Source organism: Anabrus simplex, chromosome 2, assembly GCF_040414725.1.
Source record: "Anabrus simplex isolate iqAnaSimp1 chromosome 2, ASM4041472v1, whole genome shotgun sequence".
NCBI classification, from domain to species: Eukaryota; Metazoa; Arthropoda; class Insecta; order Orthoptera; family Tettigoniidae; genus Anabrus; species Anabrus simplex.
The window spans coordinates 774,541,151-774,557,278 of NC_090266.1; the positions used below are offsets into that span (position 1 = coordinate 774,541,151).

At 35.5% G+C, this 16,128-nt stretch overlaps 1 protein-coding gene across 2 annotated transcripts in view; it reads right to left on the bottom strand.

The window, feature by feature from the left end:
• Nucleotides 1–2,208: 2,208 nt before the first annotated feature.
• The window catches only part of LOC136863106 (transcription factor grauzone), a 133,348-nt gene continuing 119,428 nt past the window's right edge, over nucleotides 2,209–16,128 (bottom strand). For both annotated transcript variants that reach the window (XM_067139444.2, XM_067139445.2), the window contains exon 4: nucleotides 2,209–2,934. In XM_067139444.2, the coding sequence (XP_066995545.2) occupies nucleotides 2,355–2,934 (580 nt within the window). In that variant the 3' untranslated portion in view covers nucleotides 2,209–2,354. The remainder of the gene's footprint in view (nucleotides 2,935–16,128) is intronic.

A 16,128-nucleotide genomic window follows, 5' to 3' on the forward strand; every position in this document is an offset into this window, starting at 1 on the left:
GTTTCACCAAGAGGAAACGTCCTCTCAGTATTAATTATTGTGTTGATGGGGTGATAGTACAGTTGTCTGCAAAATTATTACACTCACAAGGATAATGGTGTATTTTATGATTTTTGGAGTACTGTATATAGTATGTACGGAATGGTTAAAAATTATGCTTCATTTATTCGATGCACATTTTACGTGGTTTATAATACATTTTCTAGAAAAACAATTTGATAATCATCAATTTCTTTCACACTTACGTCAGCCACAGTTTCAGTCTCTTGAAATGCATTTTCCTGTCAGTTTCTTGGATTTTCCAGTCCTCATTTGCTCTTTATATGAGCATATTTTAGTTGCTAATAACTCCTTCTTTCTTAGTTTCTTTCTTCTGTGCCATCGAAATGTTTTCTATGGGGTTCAAGTCAAGAGAACTTGCTGGTCAGTTTTTAGTATTAATTTCCAGATTCTATGCGATAGCTGCATCAGGTTTACCTAGTACCATGGTGCAGCATCAAGTATTATAAATATTTGTTTGGGATAGAAGTTAGTTACTTAAAACTAACTCGTGTTGGTTTTTCTTCACTGTTCCTTGAACAATATACAGACGTCCTTAAAAATGGAATCCCTACCTGAGAGTATATTAATTTGGCAGACCACTGTACCTCATGGGGAACAATGTAAGTAGCTAGGTGTTAAGATAAGGAATGATCTTCATTGGGGTAGGTAATCATATTGACGAGGTAGATAAGAAAGTTTACAGATCTCTTCACATGGTCATGAGAGTATTTATGTTGTTGTAGTAAGGATGTAAAGGAGAGGGCGTATAAGTCTCTGGTAATACCGCAGTTAGAGTAAGGCCCTAGTGTATGGGACCCTCACCAGGGCTACTTGATACGAGAACTGGAAAGAATTCAAAAGAAAGCGGCACGATTTGTTCTGAGTGATTTCCAACAAAGGAATAGTGTTACTAAAATGTTGTAAACTTTGGCTGGGAAGATTTGGGAGTAAGGAGACGAGATGCTCGACTTTGCGGTGTGTTTTGAGCTGTCAGTGGTGAGTTGGCGTGGAATGATGTAAGTAGAAAAATAATCTTGAGTGGAGCTTTTAACACTAGGAAAGATAAAAATATGAATATAAAGTTGGAATTCAAGAGGAGAGATTGGGGCAAATATTCATTTATAGGACGAAGAGTAAGGGATTGGAATAAATGATCACGGGAAATGATCGCCAAATTTCCAAGTTCGTTGAAAATATTTAAGGAAAAGCTAGAAACAAGCTCGGTATTACAGTGCAAAAGCACTTAGTGCGTTCTTACACAAAGCATTTACAAATTAAATTAAAACGATTTTCAACAATACAATACGCTATATTCAAGTAAATAGGGCCTATTTCTCTTAGGGCCCTTCTATAGTTCATTTTAGTCTAAGATTTTTTCAAGCAAGTAATTAAATATTCACTTCAATCAGGGAAATTGCTCCCCACCTGGGAGTGAGCCGGAGTGTACCGACCTCTCGCTTAATAATAATAATAATAATAATAATAATAATAATAATAATAATAATAATAATAATAATAATAATAATAATGTTATTTATTTGCTTTACGTCCCACTAACTACTTTCACGGATTTTGGAGACGCCGAGGTGCCGGAATGTAGTCTAGCAGGAGTTCTTTTACGTGCCAGTAAATCTACCGACACGAGGCTGACGTATTTGAGCACCTTCAAATACTACCAGACTGAGCCAGAATCGAACCTCCCAAGTTGGGGTCAGAAGGCCAGCGCCTCAACCGTCTAAGTCACTCAGCCCGGCAAGATGTATGATACGGAAGACAAGAAAGGACATAGTAAAATGTAAGGACGTCAGGAAGGAAATCGGAGTGGAAAAACTTTATGACAGAATGGAGAAAAATAAACTCAGGATGGAAGAAGGAAGGATACTGAAGAGGACAATGGAGACTGAGACAGGAGGAAGAAGGGCAAGAAGGCAACCTAGACTAAGGTGGTTGTAAATTATCAGGAACAGAGTAATTAGAAGAAACTTAGATTGGAACACAGTTAAGGGGGAACAATGGTGATTGGATAGAGGAAGATGGAAAGGTGCCAGAAACATCCCAACCCATGGAAGCTGGATGTGGGAAATTTATGATGATGATGATGATGATGATGCATACCATGACATTAATAAAATTAACACAAGATTTTGCTTCATTTGTCAATTTTTCCTTAATGCTGAAAACCACTAATTCCTTAATGATACATGTTCTTTGCTGTGCACTGTAATACATTGTACCAGTATATAATACCTTATTTTCACTTTTACCAATATTCAACATATCACCATTCATTAAGATATTTGTCCTTCATGAACTCACATTAACAATGATGTCTTCGTTCTTGGAAGCTGTGAAGCATAATATTCTTCTAAATTTAGAAAGTGCTTTGTCATGTTGGCTTGGTGCTCCTTGGTTGATCTGTGTGTAATCATCCCAGATAATGAAGAAACTTCTTGGTTGCATATAGAGCATGCATAAAAGTGGGTTTGCAGAAAATGTGGGGATGACCCCGGAGATGGTTTCTTAACAAGACATTCAGACTTTGAATGATTTCTCAATGCTTTGAATGACAGAAATATATCACTGCATTTTATGCAATGTAGTGTTGATGAAGTAAGGTGTCTCTTCTTATGAGCCTGAAGGGCAGAGATGGAACTGTCACTGAACGTTTCTTTGCAAAATGGCCTTTTCTCTTGAAGTGAAGCTGGAGTCCTGCAGTAACATATCAAACACTGGATATTTGCTTCATATTTTTCACAGAATTGTTCATAAATATATTCCTCCTTTTCTCTTCTGGTCTTATTTTGCTCTGTATTTTCAGTTATATCACTGTTGGTATTTGAAGTACAAAGCACTGGAACTGATGAGAACTTTCTCCTAGTAGAAACATTGCACCTGAAACAAAATTAGGTTATAAAATTATTTCACTATAACTAAGCTAACAATTATTACAAAGGCATATACTAGGCAAAGACAGAAAGGAAGAGTTGATAGTAATTCTCAAAATCTGAGCACTAATCAACTATAAATACATAGATGTAAATACCAGTGCATAAAATTATCTTTTACTGAAATTATGTTCATCCACATTTCCCGGCTAATTTAACTTTCAAAAAGAAGAATAAAATATGTTTTTAAGACAAAATGGTGCCAATATATTAATCAGCTAAATTAAGAAATTATCAGAAGAGACAAAGCATCAGCTTGTAAACTGAAAAGTTCTATAAAAGTGTATTCAGAGGCTATTAAATGAGTATCTAAAAAAACTGCTACTTTTTATTTAATTTTGCCAAATCTGCCCCAATTCCTCATTACTGAATCCAAATATTGAATTTTCTATGTGAGAGGCTTTGATGTTCTTCCTATAATTTTTTGAAATATCCTGCTAGTCATGGATATACAAACCCCTTGAAGGAGCTGTGAGACTGGTTTGCAATGCAGTCTACCATTGTGGTCGCATTTGTCCAGGTGTTGTGAATTTTGGTCTGCTATACAATATAATAACACATGATGTAAAATGAGCAACAATTGGTCAAATATGCCACAATATTGTGTCAGTCTATCAATGAATTTTTGCCAGTGGTCTGTTGAAGCTATTAAAAATGTCATAGAAGGCTGTAGACAGTCACACAGTCCACTTAGTAAGTTCGAGAGAGGTCAGTGTATAAGGGAGCACTGTCTCTGTTTCATATACAGAGAGTATGTCAATGTGATCTAAAGAAGGTTGTATCATATGGAGGGAAATTTGTCAACATCCAACAACCAGACTAAATTTTGGTAGTTCAATCTAAAGTGCTATTAGGTATGACAGTAAATCACCACTAGTTTGTATCCACTTATGTCAATAATTGTATGGACCAGTAGGAACTCCGTTCTTGCAGGCCAACCTCCTGATTATGTTTTAGCAAGGAAATGTCAGGTCACATGTAGTTGCCATCACATGTGCCTTCTCAAAGGAAGATAACTCCACTTCTCCTATCACTAGATTTGACAGCCACTGACAATGTGTTGTACATGTTCAAAGTAAAGCTGCAGGATTATAACTGTCTGTCAGCAAATAGTGATGAACTTTGAATACTTTAAATGGTGTGTGGATGGTTATTTCTCAGGACACCACTAAAATGTTGTTTCATTTGATGCCCAGACTTATGGCAAAGTATAGAAACCAGAGGGAGGTACAGCACTTACTGATTTATTCTCTGCATATTTCATGCTACTGAAATTAAATAATTTCTTCAGAACTGCATCATAACAATACTTTATTTATGGACTATGGTATATATCTTTCGTGCCAGGGCTTAAGTATAAGTCATTATATATTGGGTCCTCATACTGCAAGTCAATGATTTAATTTTGAATGGTCAATACAACAAAACTATTATTAAAAATGAAAATAAATCAATTTTCTGAAATATGATGATGTGTTATTCACTTCAAATCCTCTATAATTAATGCTGCTTCTGATTTCATAACTTAAAACCTCTTTCCTGAAATACAGCTATTTTGACTTGTACTCTTAAGCCCTTACATGAAAGATGTATACACCTTGTTGCTTACACTGCAATCTAAGAAACTTACCAGATATACATATATGTAAACATAGCCTATGACTATCACAACTGTTTCATAGTGTTTGAATATGTATGAATAAAATTGTGCAACTAGTGTGCCACCACTGCTACACCCCTTAAAAGTTAAACTAAGAAGTTTTCACATTTTGTCATGTGTATATAAACAGCTTTACAGCCAGTAAGAAAGATAAACTCTACTGCGTAAGTCACATTTGAATGTCACATGACTCTCTTTATCTTACTGAAATGAGCACATACATCACCAAAGAATGGTGAATAGATAACATTTCAATTCATATATCAGTTGAGGCTTCTACAGACTGCATTATAAATCACGTCTGTACTTTCTGGGCTTGTAGATCACGGTCCAGGAGCATAATGATGTTCCCGACATTTCACAGAAGAGTGCGGTAGGCATTTTGAAGGGTTACAACTGACTTCGATGGCTGTGAAACTCACAGTGGAATGGAGTGGTGTTGCAATTCCACTTTATTATATAGTGCAGGCTATGATGCGCTGCTCACCTATTGGTCCACCATGCTACAGGGGTGGTTGCTGATTCTGTTCTTCGGCCAATGATTGAAGCATTAAGGAGCCCGATGTAGGTCAACCTGCCTTGGCAGATATACGTAAGTGATCACCCATTGCAATACTCAGGTAAGAGAAAAGCCAGTCACCAACGAGTAGTTTCTTTAATCTATAGTACAATATCAATGTGTTATAATCTTCTATGGCAATAGTACTGAAACCATTGTGTGTACAGGAACATAAGTGAATGAGATATATCCTCCTTTGTTGTTACATTTTGAACCATGGAGAGACTAATTATAATTACTGCATCTTAATATTATTAACATGTAGATTGGATATTCAGCAAGAAGGCTGGTTTAATCCTCCACAGTTCTGTCAACAGCTGTCATAGATAGTCTAGGCATCAATAACGACAAATTGAATACATTACACATAAGAGCCCAACAAAGGTAATAACTCATCTGCCAACAGTTACAATAAGTGTGTTGAACTTTATATATATATCTTTAAAGGCTATTAGGCCTGGTGTACAGAATGTAAAAAATGTAAATTCCTCATTGTGCCATTATTGCAACATAGATATTAAGCACATAAACTACAGTTTCACTATATTGTGGCATGATGGTGTTAATGCCAATGTTTCAGTGCAATGAGTAATTTCCTAGACCTAAAGTAATGTGAGGCAATCTTCTATTGAAACCATTGTGTGTACAGGACACAAGATCAATAATGAAAGAAATGAGAGATATATCACAGCTAAAGACTTCAATGCCATTGTAAATAAATACACATCACCAAAGACCTGAAAGAGCTTTCTATAAATGTTTCTACAAGTATCATAATATCTGTCTATTTCTGACTGCAATTTGATTTTGTTTATAGTGTTTTGGAAAAGTGTGGATGGAAAGTATTCCACTGAGGAACATTCATTTGTTGCAAATCATGCTAGGCAAAGAAAATAATTAGGGACCTCTGTTCTTTTTCTAATCTGATTGCAAATTCTCTCTCCAAGAGGTTCACATATTTATTATGGAAATACCATATTGCACCTTTTGATTGATTACTGAGCTTTTTATTTCAAACATTCAAATAAAACTTTGTTGTATGTGATGAGTCAAATATCGCTTTTCCTATTATGATAATCCTGTTTCTCAACATTACGTTTTTATTGTGAATTGCCATGTATCTAGTGAGAAATAGTTTCTATGCTGGCTATGCTTTGAAATATGTGGTATAGATGATACCCTTTTTATTTAATCCCAATATATATATTCCATGAGAACCTGTATTTGAGATGTTATAAAGTTTTTTCTTCTGTTACTCAAAAGGAGACATTGCAAATGTGTCCCAACAGCTTTGACCCATTCTTAATATACATGCAGGCCAGGGGGAGAACCTTCACCACTTCATACTGTAAGGCACAACTCTCATCCATTTGTGAAAAACTGGAATTTGAATAGTTTGAGAATGTTTCACAAAACCACTCCAGCATCCAATATGTTCCCATGACAATCACATAGTACAATGAGCAAGCTGTCACATTCAAAACCTCACAGATCGAATCTCTCAATAGGATTTTTTTTTTGCAGGCCCATGGTATGCTATACTCCTGCTATAAGTGAAAGACAACACATATATTGCCAAATACACGTGAAAATGATTTTGTGCATATTTTGATCAAAATACTTTATCCGAATATAAAATAAACTCCTATTCTTCAGTTATAGCTGTACCTACGTATTTCTTGAAACCACTCATGTCTAACAATACGGTATTTGTATTTTCAGTACAATCTGATCGCCCAGAGAGAAGCAGGTGACAATAATGCACATCAATCATTCTATACTGTTAAGCACACATTACTGGACATATCTTTAATATGCTTGTAATGAAAGTAACATAAACACTGAACATTAAAACAAACCCACAAAAGTACTACAGAGGCAAGATTTGATCCATCGATCCCATGGTTGTGAAGTGAAAAGTTTGTTCATTGCATTACATGCTCATTGTTTAAATATACCACATGCTGCTGGTTTTGTAACACTCTCAAAGTACAGGATTCAAATTCCATTTTCTCAGAAATGGTTGGGAGTTGGGCCTTGTGATTTGAACCATTGAAAGTTCTCACCATAATCTGCAAGTACATTGAAAATGGATCAAATCAGTGAGAACATATTGGCAAGGTAACCTTGCATGAATGCTTAGAGATCATTTTTACATCACGAGAGAATTCTGATCTACTCAAACTCATTCATCCAAACTCGACACTCTGGTTTGTGACATCAGAACTCAAGCCTACACAAGCAAGTGAGCAGCATATCCCTACCACTTACTCATCATAATCACTGATTCTCCATTCCAAGAGGCTGTGTGTGGGAATGAACAAGCCTCTTCATCATCTAAGGCTTGTTCTATTGTTGTTAAAAGCAATACCTCTTTCTCCTCTTCTGCTGACTTGCTAAGCCTAACACAGTCAAGTGTTTCCTGTCAGCGTGAGCTCCTTTAGAATTTAGTTGTCCCCTACTTATCTGCAAGGCAGCAGACTGAGTAGTGGAAAGCATCATCTTGCAAGTACACCATTTCAAACATCTCTTTCACTGCCGAAGTTGTTGTTAAGGACTTCGCTGTAACCCTTGAAAGGGACCCTTGCTAGGTCCAGCTGCTAGCATTACATAAGGGCCCAAGTCAGTGATGTTTGATGTTTTCCAAGTGTTTCCATTCTAGAAGATGATCAATGATGTTTTCTAGACATGGCTGCTCAACATAGAGATGTGCTAGACCTGAGTATATTGGATATAGTACTCACAAATGTCCGTCCAGTCTAGTAAATATTTACTGTGTTCTTTATTCATAGTGTTTGTCACTAAAAATTACCAGTTCTGCCACATTTAACCTGTCATGTCTTGTTTCTTTTTGCAACAAAAATATGTAAAACCTCACTGACTGACTTTTTTGTTTTCATGAAAACATGGTGAGTATTTGTAAAACAGGAAATTTGCCTGTGCAGGCTGTGTTTAACTTTCATATACCTAATTAATGTAGAAACTCAACCCAATCTAATGCAAAAACAAAGCTTACAGATAACTGCAAAGCTTGCAGAGAAACATATGTTAGAAGAACCTAAAAAACCTCAGACCAAAATGATACAGATTTCTAAGTCCATATTGGAATGATTATACAGTTCCTGGCCCAACCATTAGGCCACCTTTGACAAAAAATATATAGGCTACAATATCCTATTTGATTTATATAAAATATCCTGTTTGTATTTTTTCTCTTTTTGTTATAGCTCAGGATCAAATTGCTAAACCAAGTAATTGAACTTACTATCATAAAGTACTAGGTGGCACAAGACACGTTGTTCAGTATTGCTAGTTAAACAAATTTTGTGAAAAAAATGCCATAGCACAACGTTTTTTGTGTGTTCAAAATATAGTGAATGGTTCCGTAGTATACAAACTTACTTGTTATACCCAGGAAGAGTTCATGAAAAATAGTCTAAACTGAGCATCTCATTTAAGAACAATACTAATGAGTAAATATAAATCTTTGGACTCAGTATTATACAAAAGACATACTAACATGCTACAAGATTCCATCTTTGGTTCACATTTCATGAGCCCAATCCAAAGTAACCAAAACAACCAATATATCAAAAGAAGTAATACCTGAACACTTGACAAGGTCACAGTCACTGGATCGCTCCTTGATTAATATTTTATTGAAAACAATCTTATATACCGTATTGTTTTAACAACTTTTTGTATTAAATGTAACAACATACTGTTTATAAGGTAAAAACAATGTATAATGTATAAAAATGATTAACATTCCAATATCTATTTCTACACAGTATAAAAGTTTATTTATTCTGACATTAAATCAAATTATAAAAGACAATTGATGAGGCTGCTGTAACAGTGGATGAAATTTGAGATCCTGCCTATTTAACCCTATCTCTAAGATCTTGAAAACATATACTGGTACTGTTCATTTTGTAGTTTTACAGAAATTTAAGAATTCTTCTTAAGAAGCTTAATTTTGTTTTTGGTGTTTAAGAGGATTTTAGTGGTGCAGTTTTACAAAATTTTGTGACAAATGTTTAAAGGTTAATGTATAGTTGCTGTGTGGTTAGATTTGACCATGTTCTATCCCTGCACATAATAATATGTAAAGGAAGGCAATTAGAAGTATTACCATCTTGAATGAGTCCTAGATCACAAACTGAAGTATGGTATCAAATAAATGTGAACAGAAATCAGTGCAGATTTATATCAAATTTAGCAGGATGCCATACAAATTCCCAGTACATTTCTGGCTGCCTAACAAATGCTATATTTACAAACAGGGATTGTATCATGGCCTTTCTTAATATGTCCTGCGCCTTTGATGATGTTGGTTATGCACATATTAAAGAGCTGTCTCACTGTCCAAGAAGTTTCATCTAACTTTACAAATCTAATTCTCTCTGTGCTTAAACAAAACCATATAAAGTTGGAAAGTGGCAATCTGCACACCTGAAAAATAGCTGTTCAAGGTGGCATCCACCAAGGTGGACAAAATTCACTTATATTATTCAATCTCGCCATTAATTTTGTTCACGGTGAGATTTGTTATCCAAGTTTTGCTAGTCAGTATGGCTATTTTCTGTGTGACGATGCTGAACCTGTCTGTCCATATGATTTGCTGATGATCAAGCTATTACTGCTGGTAGCATTAATCAGCTGTTCAGATAACTGATGCAACAAAAAATGTCTTGCCATCGATTGGTCTCGAAGTAAATCCCAACAAAAATTTGGCGATTGTAATAAATAACATCAATCTGTCACAGACATTCTAACACTGTATATATTCTTGACCCAACAACATGCTATGAAACAAGCAAAATATAACAAGTTGAATATGTTGATAAGGAAAATAAAAGAACATCTATGAAAGTTGTATTCCTTCTTAGAATGGGGGGTAAACAGTAGTGATGAATGGGGTGAATTTTTAAAAAGACTTTATCTACAGTACCGGTATGTCTCATGAAAGTTACGGCAACAGAGACTTCATCATTCAAGGTGGTCTGTTCAGTGTGAGGAGAACGATTTATTGATTGGTTATGAATAAAGGCCTACAGTTTAGTTTAGAGATAAAATAGACAAACATTTCCCTCTTAGTGGAAATTATTGTTGCTAACTCTGGAGCAATTATTCAACATCTCATTTATATAAACAAGTAGCAAATATTATCTATACTATATACATAAAATAACAAGTCCTGACTGACTGACTGAATCATCATCACCAAGCCAAAACTACTGGACATAAAGAAATGAAATTTTGGGGATACATTTATATTACAATGTAGGTGCTCACTAAGGGAGGATTTTTGGATATTCTGTCCATAAAGGGGTGAAAATGGGGGTGAACTTTTTAAAATGGGTGTATCTATATCTCAAAACTTTAAAAGTTTACAGATGTAAAAATTGGTATTTAGAATCTCCTTCAAAATAAAGAAACATGTATTTTTTTGTGTTCAGAAAACTGCATCAGAAGGGGTAAAAAGGGTGAAAAAGGGGTTGAATGCTATTTATGCGGATACTTATATCCCAAAAACTGAAGATATTACAGACATGAAAATTGGTATTTGGAATCTCCATTAAAAATAAACACAAAGTTTTGTTCTTTGAAAATCAAATTAATGGGGGGTAAACAGTAGTGATGAATGGGGTGAATTTTTAAAAAGACTTTATCTACAGTACCGGTATGTCTCAGAATTGTAACATGTTACCGACGTAAAAATTGGTATCTGGAATCTCCTGTAAAAATAAAGAAATGTAGGTGATTTGTTTTTGGAAAATCCACTTGAGGGGAACTAAAAAGGGGGTGAAATTTTAAAATGAGCATATCTGCAACATATCTCAAAAACATAAATGTTACAGAAGTGAAAATTGGTAATTCTAATCTCTATTAAAAATATAGACACATGTATTATTTTTTTCTGGAAAAAACACTTGGTTCTGGGGGTAAAAGGGACTGAAAAGGGGGTTGAATTCTTTTTATTAGGATACTGATATCTCAAATACTGGTGTTTTAGACGTGAAAATTGGAATTTGAAATCTCCTTTAAAATAAAGAAATATTATTTCTTGTTTCCGGAAAATCCACTTAATGGGGGGGGGGGGGGTAATTGAAAGAATCGAAACATTAGTTGAATTATTTGTGTGAAGATACTTATATCTCAAAAACTAAAGTTGTTGCAGACGTGAAAATTGGTATATGGAATCTCCTTTAAAAGTAAAGGAACACGTATTCCTTTGATTTCGGAAAATCCAATTAAGGGGGTTGAGAGAACTGAAAAATTAATTTAATGATTTGTATGATGATACTTATATCTAATAAATACTAAAGCTGTTACAGACATGAAAATTGGTATTTGGAATCTCCTTTGAAAACAAAGAAACACGCATTTTTGCGGGAAAATCAACTTGGGGCCAGGGGGTGAGAAGGAGTTGAATTCCTTTTATGAGAACACATATATCTCAAAAACTGAAGATGTTTCAGTCGTGATAATTGATATTTGGAGTCTCCTTTAAACATAAAGAACCACGTCTTTTTTGTGGGGGTGCGGGAGGGAAACAAAATATGGGAGGGGTGAAAAAGGAGTTGAATTCTTTTGATGAGGATACTTATATCACAAAAACTTCAGATGCTACAGACATGAAAAGTTGCATTTTGAATCTTTTTTCAAAGTAAAGAAACACGTGTTCTTTTGTTTTCGGAAGATCCACATGGGAGCGGGGGGGGGGGGTGAATGAATTGAAGAATTAGTTGAATTCTTTGTATGAGGATACTTATAAAAGCTAAATATGTTACAGACGTGAAAATTGGTATTTGGAATCTCCTTTATAAAAACACATATTAATTTGTTTTCGGAAAATCGACTTAAGGGGGGGGGGGGGTGAAAATAAGTAAAGGAGTTGAATGCTGTTTAAGAGGATACTTATATCTCATAAACGGAAGATGTCACAGACGTGAAAATTGGTATCTCCTTTAAAGATAAACACGTACTGATTTGTTTTCGGAAAATCTACTTAATAGGGAAGGGGGTTGAAAATGAGTAAACCTGGAGTTAAATTCTGTTTAAGGGGATATTTATATCTCAAAAACGGAAGATGTTGCAGACGTGAAAGTTGTTATTTGGAATCTCCTTTAAAAATAAACACGTATTTTTGTTTACGGAAAGTCCGCTTAAAGGGGAGGGGGAGAGTGTGGAAAGAAGTGAAGATAATATTCAATTTTTTATGAGGTTACTTATATCTCAAGTACTCAAGATGTTACAGACGTGAAATTTGGTATTTTGAACCTCCTTTAAAAACAAAGTAAGACGTATTTTGTTCTTTTCGGAAAATCCACTTAGTTGGGGTTGGTGGTGGGGGAAGGACTGATAAAGGGGTCGAATTACTTTTACGGGGATACTTATGTCTGAAAAACAGAACATGTTACAGACGTGGAAATATATATTTGGAATTTCATTTAAAAATAAATAAACATGTTTGTTTGCCTTTTCCGAATTGAGAGAAGACTTGTTCTCACATGTACAGTTCTATATCGCTTGGTCGTCATAGCCCCAAAAGGCAATACCACAAACGTCCAAAGAGTTTCTGGGGCCACTGAAACTCAATTTTTCGGTGAGTTTTTATACTTTAGGGATTTTCAGTACGGTACCGGTAGCGAGGGGCCGCGGTTTACTGCTGGTCATTAGTCATTATATACTATGAATTTTGTAAGCTGTGTCTCTGGCATCTTGTAACAAAACAAGAAGCAACATTTTACAATATACGTTTTCTCTCTCAAAAATAATATACCGTGATTAAGGTTACACACAGTGGATCGCCAATAAACTTATACTTTTTTATCATAGCAACATTTCGCTATTTAAATTAGCAAATTCATTAACCACACCTTCAACAAAGATATTGATAATTCTGTTGATGTTTAATAAAGCCAGTGTTAAATATAATTCAAATCGAGCCAAGGTCTATATACACAGGTGTGGTCACGCTCCCAGAATTCTTTGTGGCAGCGGCCATTTTGGGTCCAAAGCTCTGTACCGGTACTAGCTGTCGTCTGCGTCTTATCCCATGCAATCAAAATAAAGTTATAATGGATTATTGTATCGCTCCAGATTGTAAAAGTCACTCATCGAAAGGGACTAGAATATTTAGATCCCCGAAATATACGAACAGGTAGGAAAGTGTGCGCGGAATTGCCGACGTCATAAATGGCAAACAACAGACCATTCACAGCTGTGTGAGATTAGTATAAATTTTGCTAGAGAAAAATGAAGTAAGAATCTATTTGCTTTTCTAAAAAGCTTGACTGTGAAAGTATTCGTTTACTCATCATATTTTGATTATAATGTTTTCCTGCAGTTTCGTAAAGCTTGTCTATCAAAGTATTTGTTTACTCATCATATTTTGATTATAACCCTTTCCTGCAGCTTCGTTTCGAGGATTGTCAATTCGAAGTAGAGAGAGCAGATGGAAGGAAGCTGCTAAAATGGAATTCCATTCCTACACACTTCGACTTTCTTAATCCTCCGAAATCTTTCTCGTGTGTCAGGAAGACCCCGAACGAAGGAGGGCTGCCTTCAATGCCTGTATATAAAATTATGTTTGTCAATTTATTGCGATGGCAATTTTTTGTAATACCGTAATTTTTATTTCTTTCTTAATCTGTTTACCGTCCAGGGTTGTTTTTTTCCCTGGGACTCAGCGAGGGATCCCACCTCTACCGCCTCAAGGGCAGTATCCTGGCGCGTGAGACTTTGGATATGGGGAGATAACTGGGAAGGAGGACCAGTACCTCACCTGCTATGCTGAACAGAGGTTTTATGGGGGATGGGAAGATTGGAATGGATGGACAAGGAAGAGGGAAGGAAGCAGTCGTGACCTTAAGTTAGTTACCATCCTGGCATTCACCTGGAGGAGAAGTGGGAAAACCACTTTAAAGATGGTTGAGGTGGGAATCGAGCCCCCTTCCACTCAGTTGACCTCTCGAGGCTGAGTGGACCCCGTTCCAGCCCTCGTAAAACTTTTCAGATTTCGTGGCAGAGCCCGAATCGAACCCGGGGGTGGCAGCTAATCACTCTAAACATTACACCAGAGATGCGGACTATTTTATAAATTTGTGAAAATCAATGACCTCTCAGATTATTTAAGATTTAGACACGGTTTTCTTGATAACAGTAGTATAAAATTTGTATAACTTATTCAATTATTATTATTATTATTATTATTATTATTATTATTATTATTATTATTATTATTACGGGGGATACCCGTGGAGCAGAAAGAGGTTAAAGAAGGTGCCGGGGTGAATGGGTCTATCTACAATTTGAAAGTGGTTAAAACCTTAAAAGGTTATATTTTTTTTTCCAAAAACATACTTAACAATATTTTTTACTGAGTAAATATAACAATATATCAGGTACAAAAGCAATCATAAAGCAAGACTAGGAAAATTCAAAAACAGTGAACTTTACAGATTCTGGGCTTCAAGCCCCTAGTTTTACAATTTTACAAATGGAAGAGGTATTATTTAGTTAAGGGCAGAAATTCCCTAGTTCAAGAGCACTTGCTCCCAAAATACAATATCTAGCCTTCCAGAGGCACTCGTTGCTATTACAAAACTTGAAAAAGAGCTAACAGGCTCTCAGTTTCTTACTGCCCACTCAAGGCAATGTTACACACAACTCCTACACTCTCTGGCCTCTCTAGGGACAATTTACAATTGACATAGCTTTTACAAGGGTATTCATAACGCAACCTACTGGGCCTTCATGGAAAAGAACAGGTTAGATAATTGGCCCAAACACAAAATGAATGGAGGCGTACACTTGCACTCCTAGATAATAAAGAATAAAATCCTAACGGGGCTCTTGGCCCAGAGATACAGGGGCTAATTCCAAGCTACTGAGGTGACACGAATAAAGGTTCAATTATGGCATTAAAGAAAGGAAGAAAAACAGTTACAAAACGTAGTCACGTCAAACCAAGATGAAGGGGAGCTCGAGAGGGTACTTCACTCTCTATCCCCGGTCTACAGTTAAATATTTTATGTTTTGCATTAGCCAAAAGCAAATTTACGTTTTAGAAAAGTCGGTTACATAGTTAAAGATTCGGACCTTTCCCCTCGGATTAAGCTGCGGAGGTAGCTACAACAAGAAAGATGTAATTTATGTGGCCATTATCTTATAGATGTTCTGCTGCCGACGAAAGAGGCCGCTCGCCTCCTGCTTAAGCACACGCACTCAGATAGACAACGATCAATTGACCAAGAAACGTGAAGAGCCGCAGTTTATAAACCCTCAGGGAAGGTTCGAGATCATTCAAGATTAATCAGGACACACCCTCTTAATTTTATTGGTTAAGTTCAAAAGTAACACTCAAAATCGAACAAGAAGCCTGTGATAGGTTGAAAATTAATTACACAAATTTTTCATTGGCCAGATTCAAAACTGGCGGAAAGAAAAAGGAAGTATTGCCAACCCAAAAATAAATGAACATAGATCAGTTACAAAAACCTAGAAATACCAAACTTCTTTAAATTATAAGTTCTTCCACCTTGAACCAGAGTGCATGATCATAGCTTTTAGTAGCCTCATCTGTAGGAAAATGTCCGAACTTCTTGATGTATATCAAAACAAAACAAGGAGAAATTCAGTCAGTTTAGGAAACTTCACAACAAAACAATTACTTAATTTTTCAGTGGCGACATCTTCTGATTAAAGTTCCAACTTGTTGTGTTATCAGTTTCACTGTCTGACCAATAAAGGAGTTCATTTAGGCGCTAATTTTGAATGCGCGGCGTTGAGGTGTACCTCCCGGTAAAATTATTATTATTATTATTATTATTATTATTATTATTATTATTATTATTATTATTATTATTATTATTATTATTATTATTATTATTATTATTATTATTATTATTATT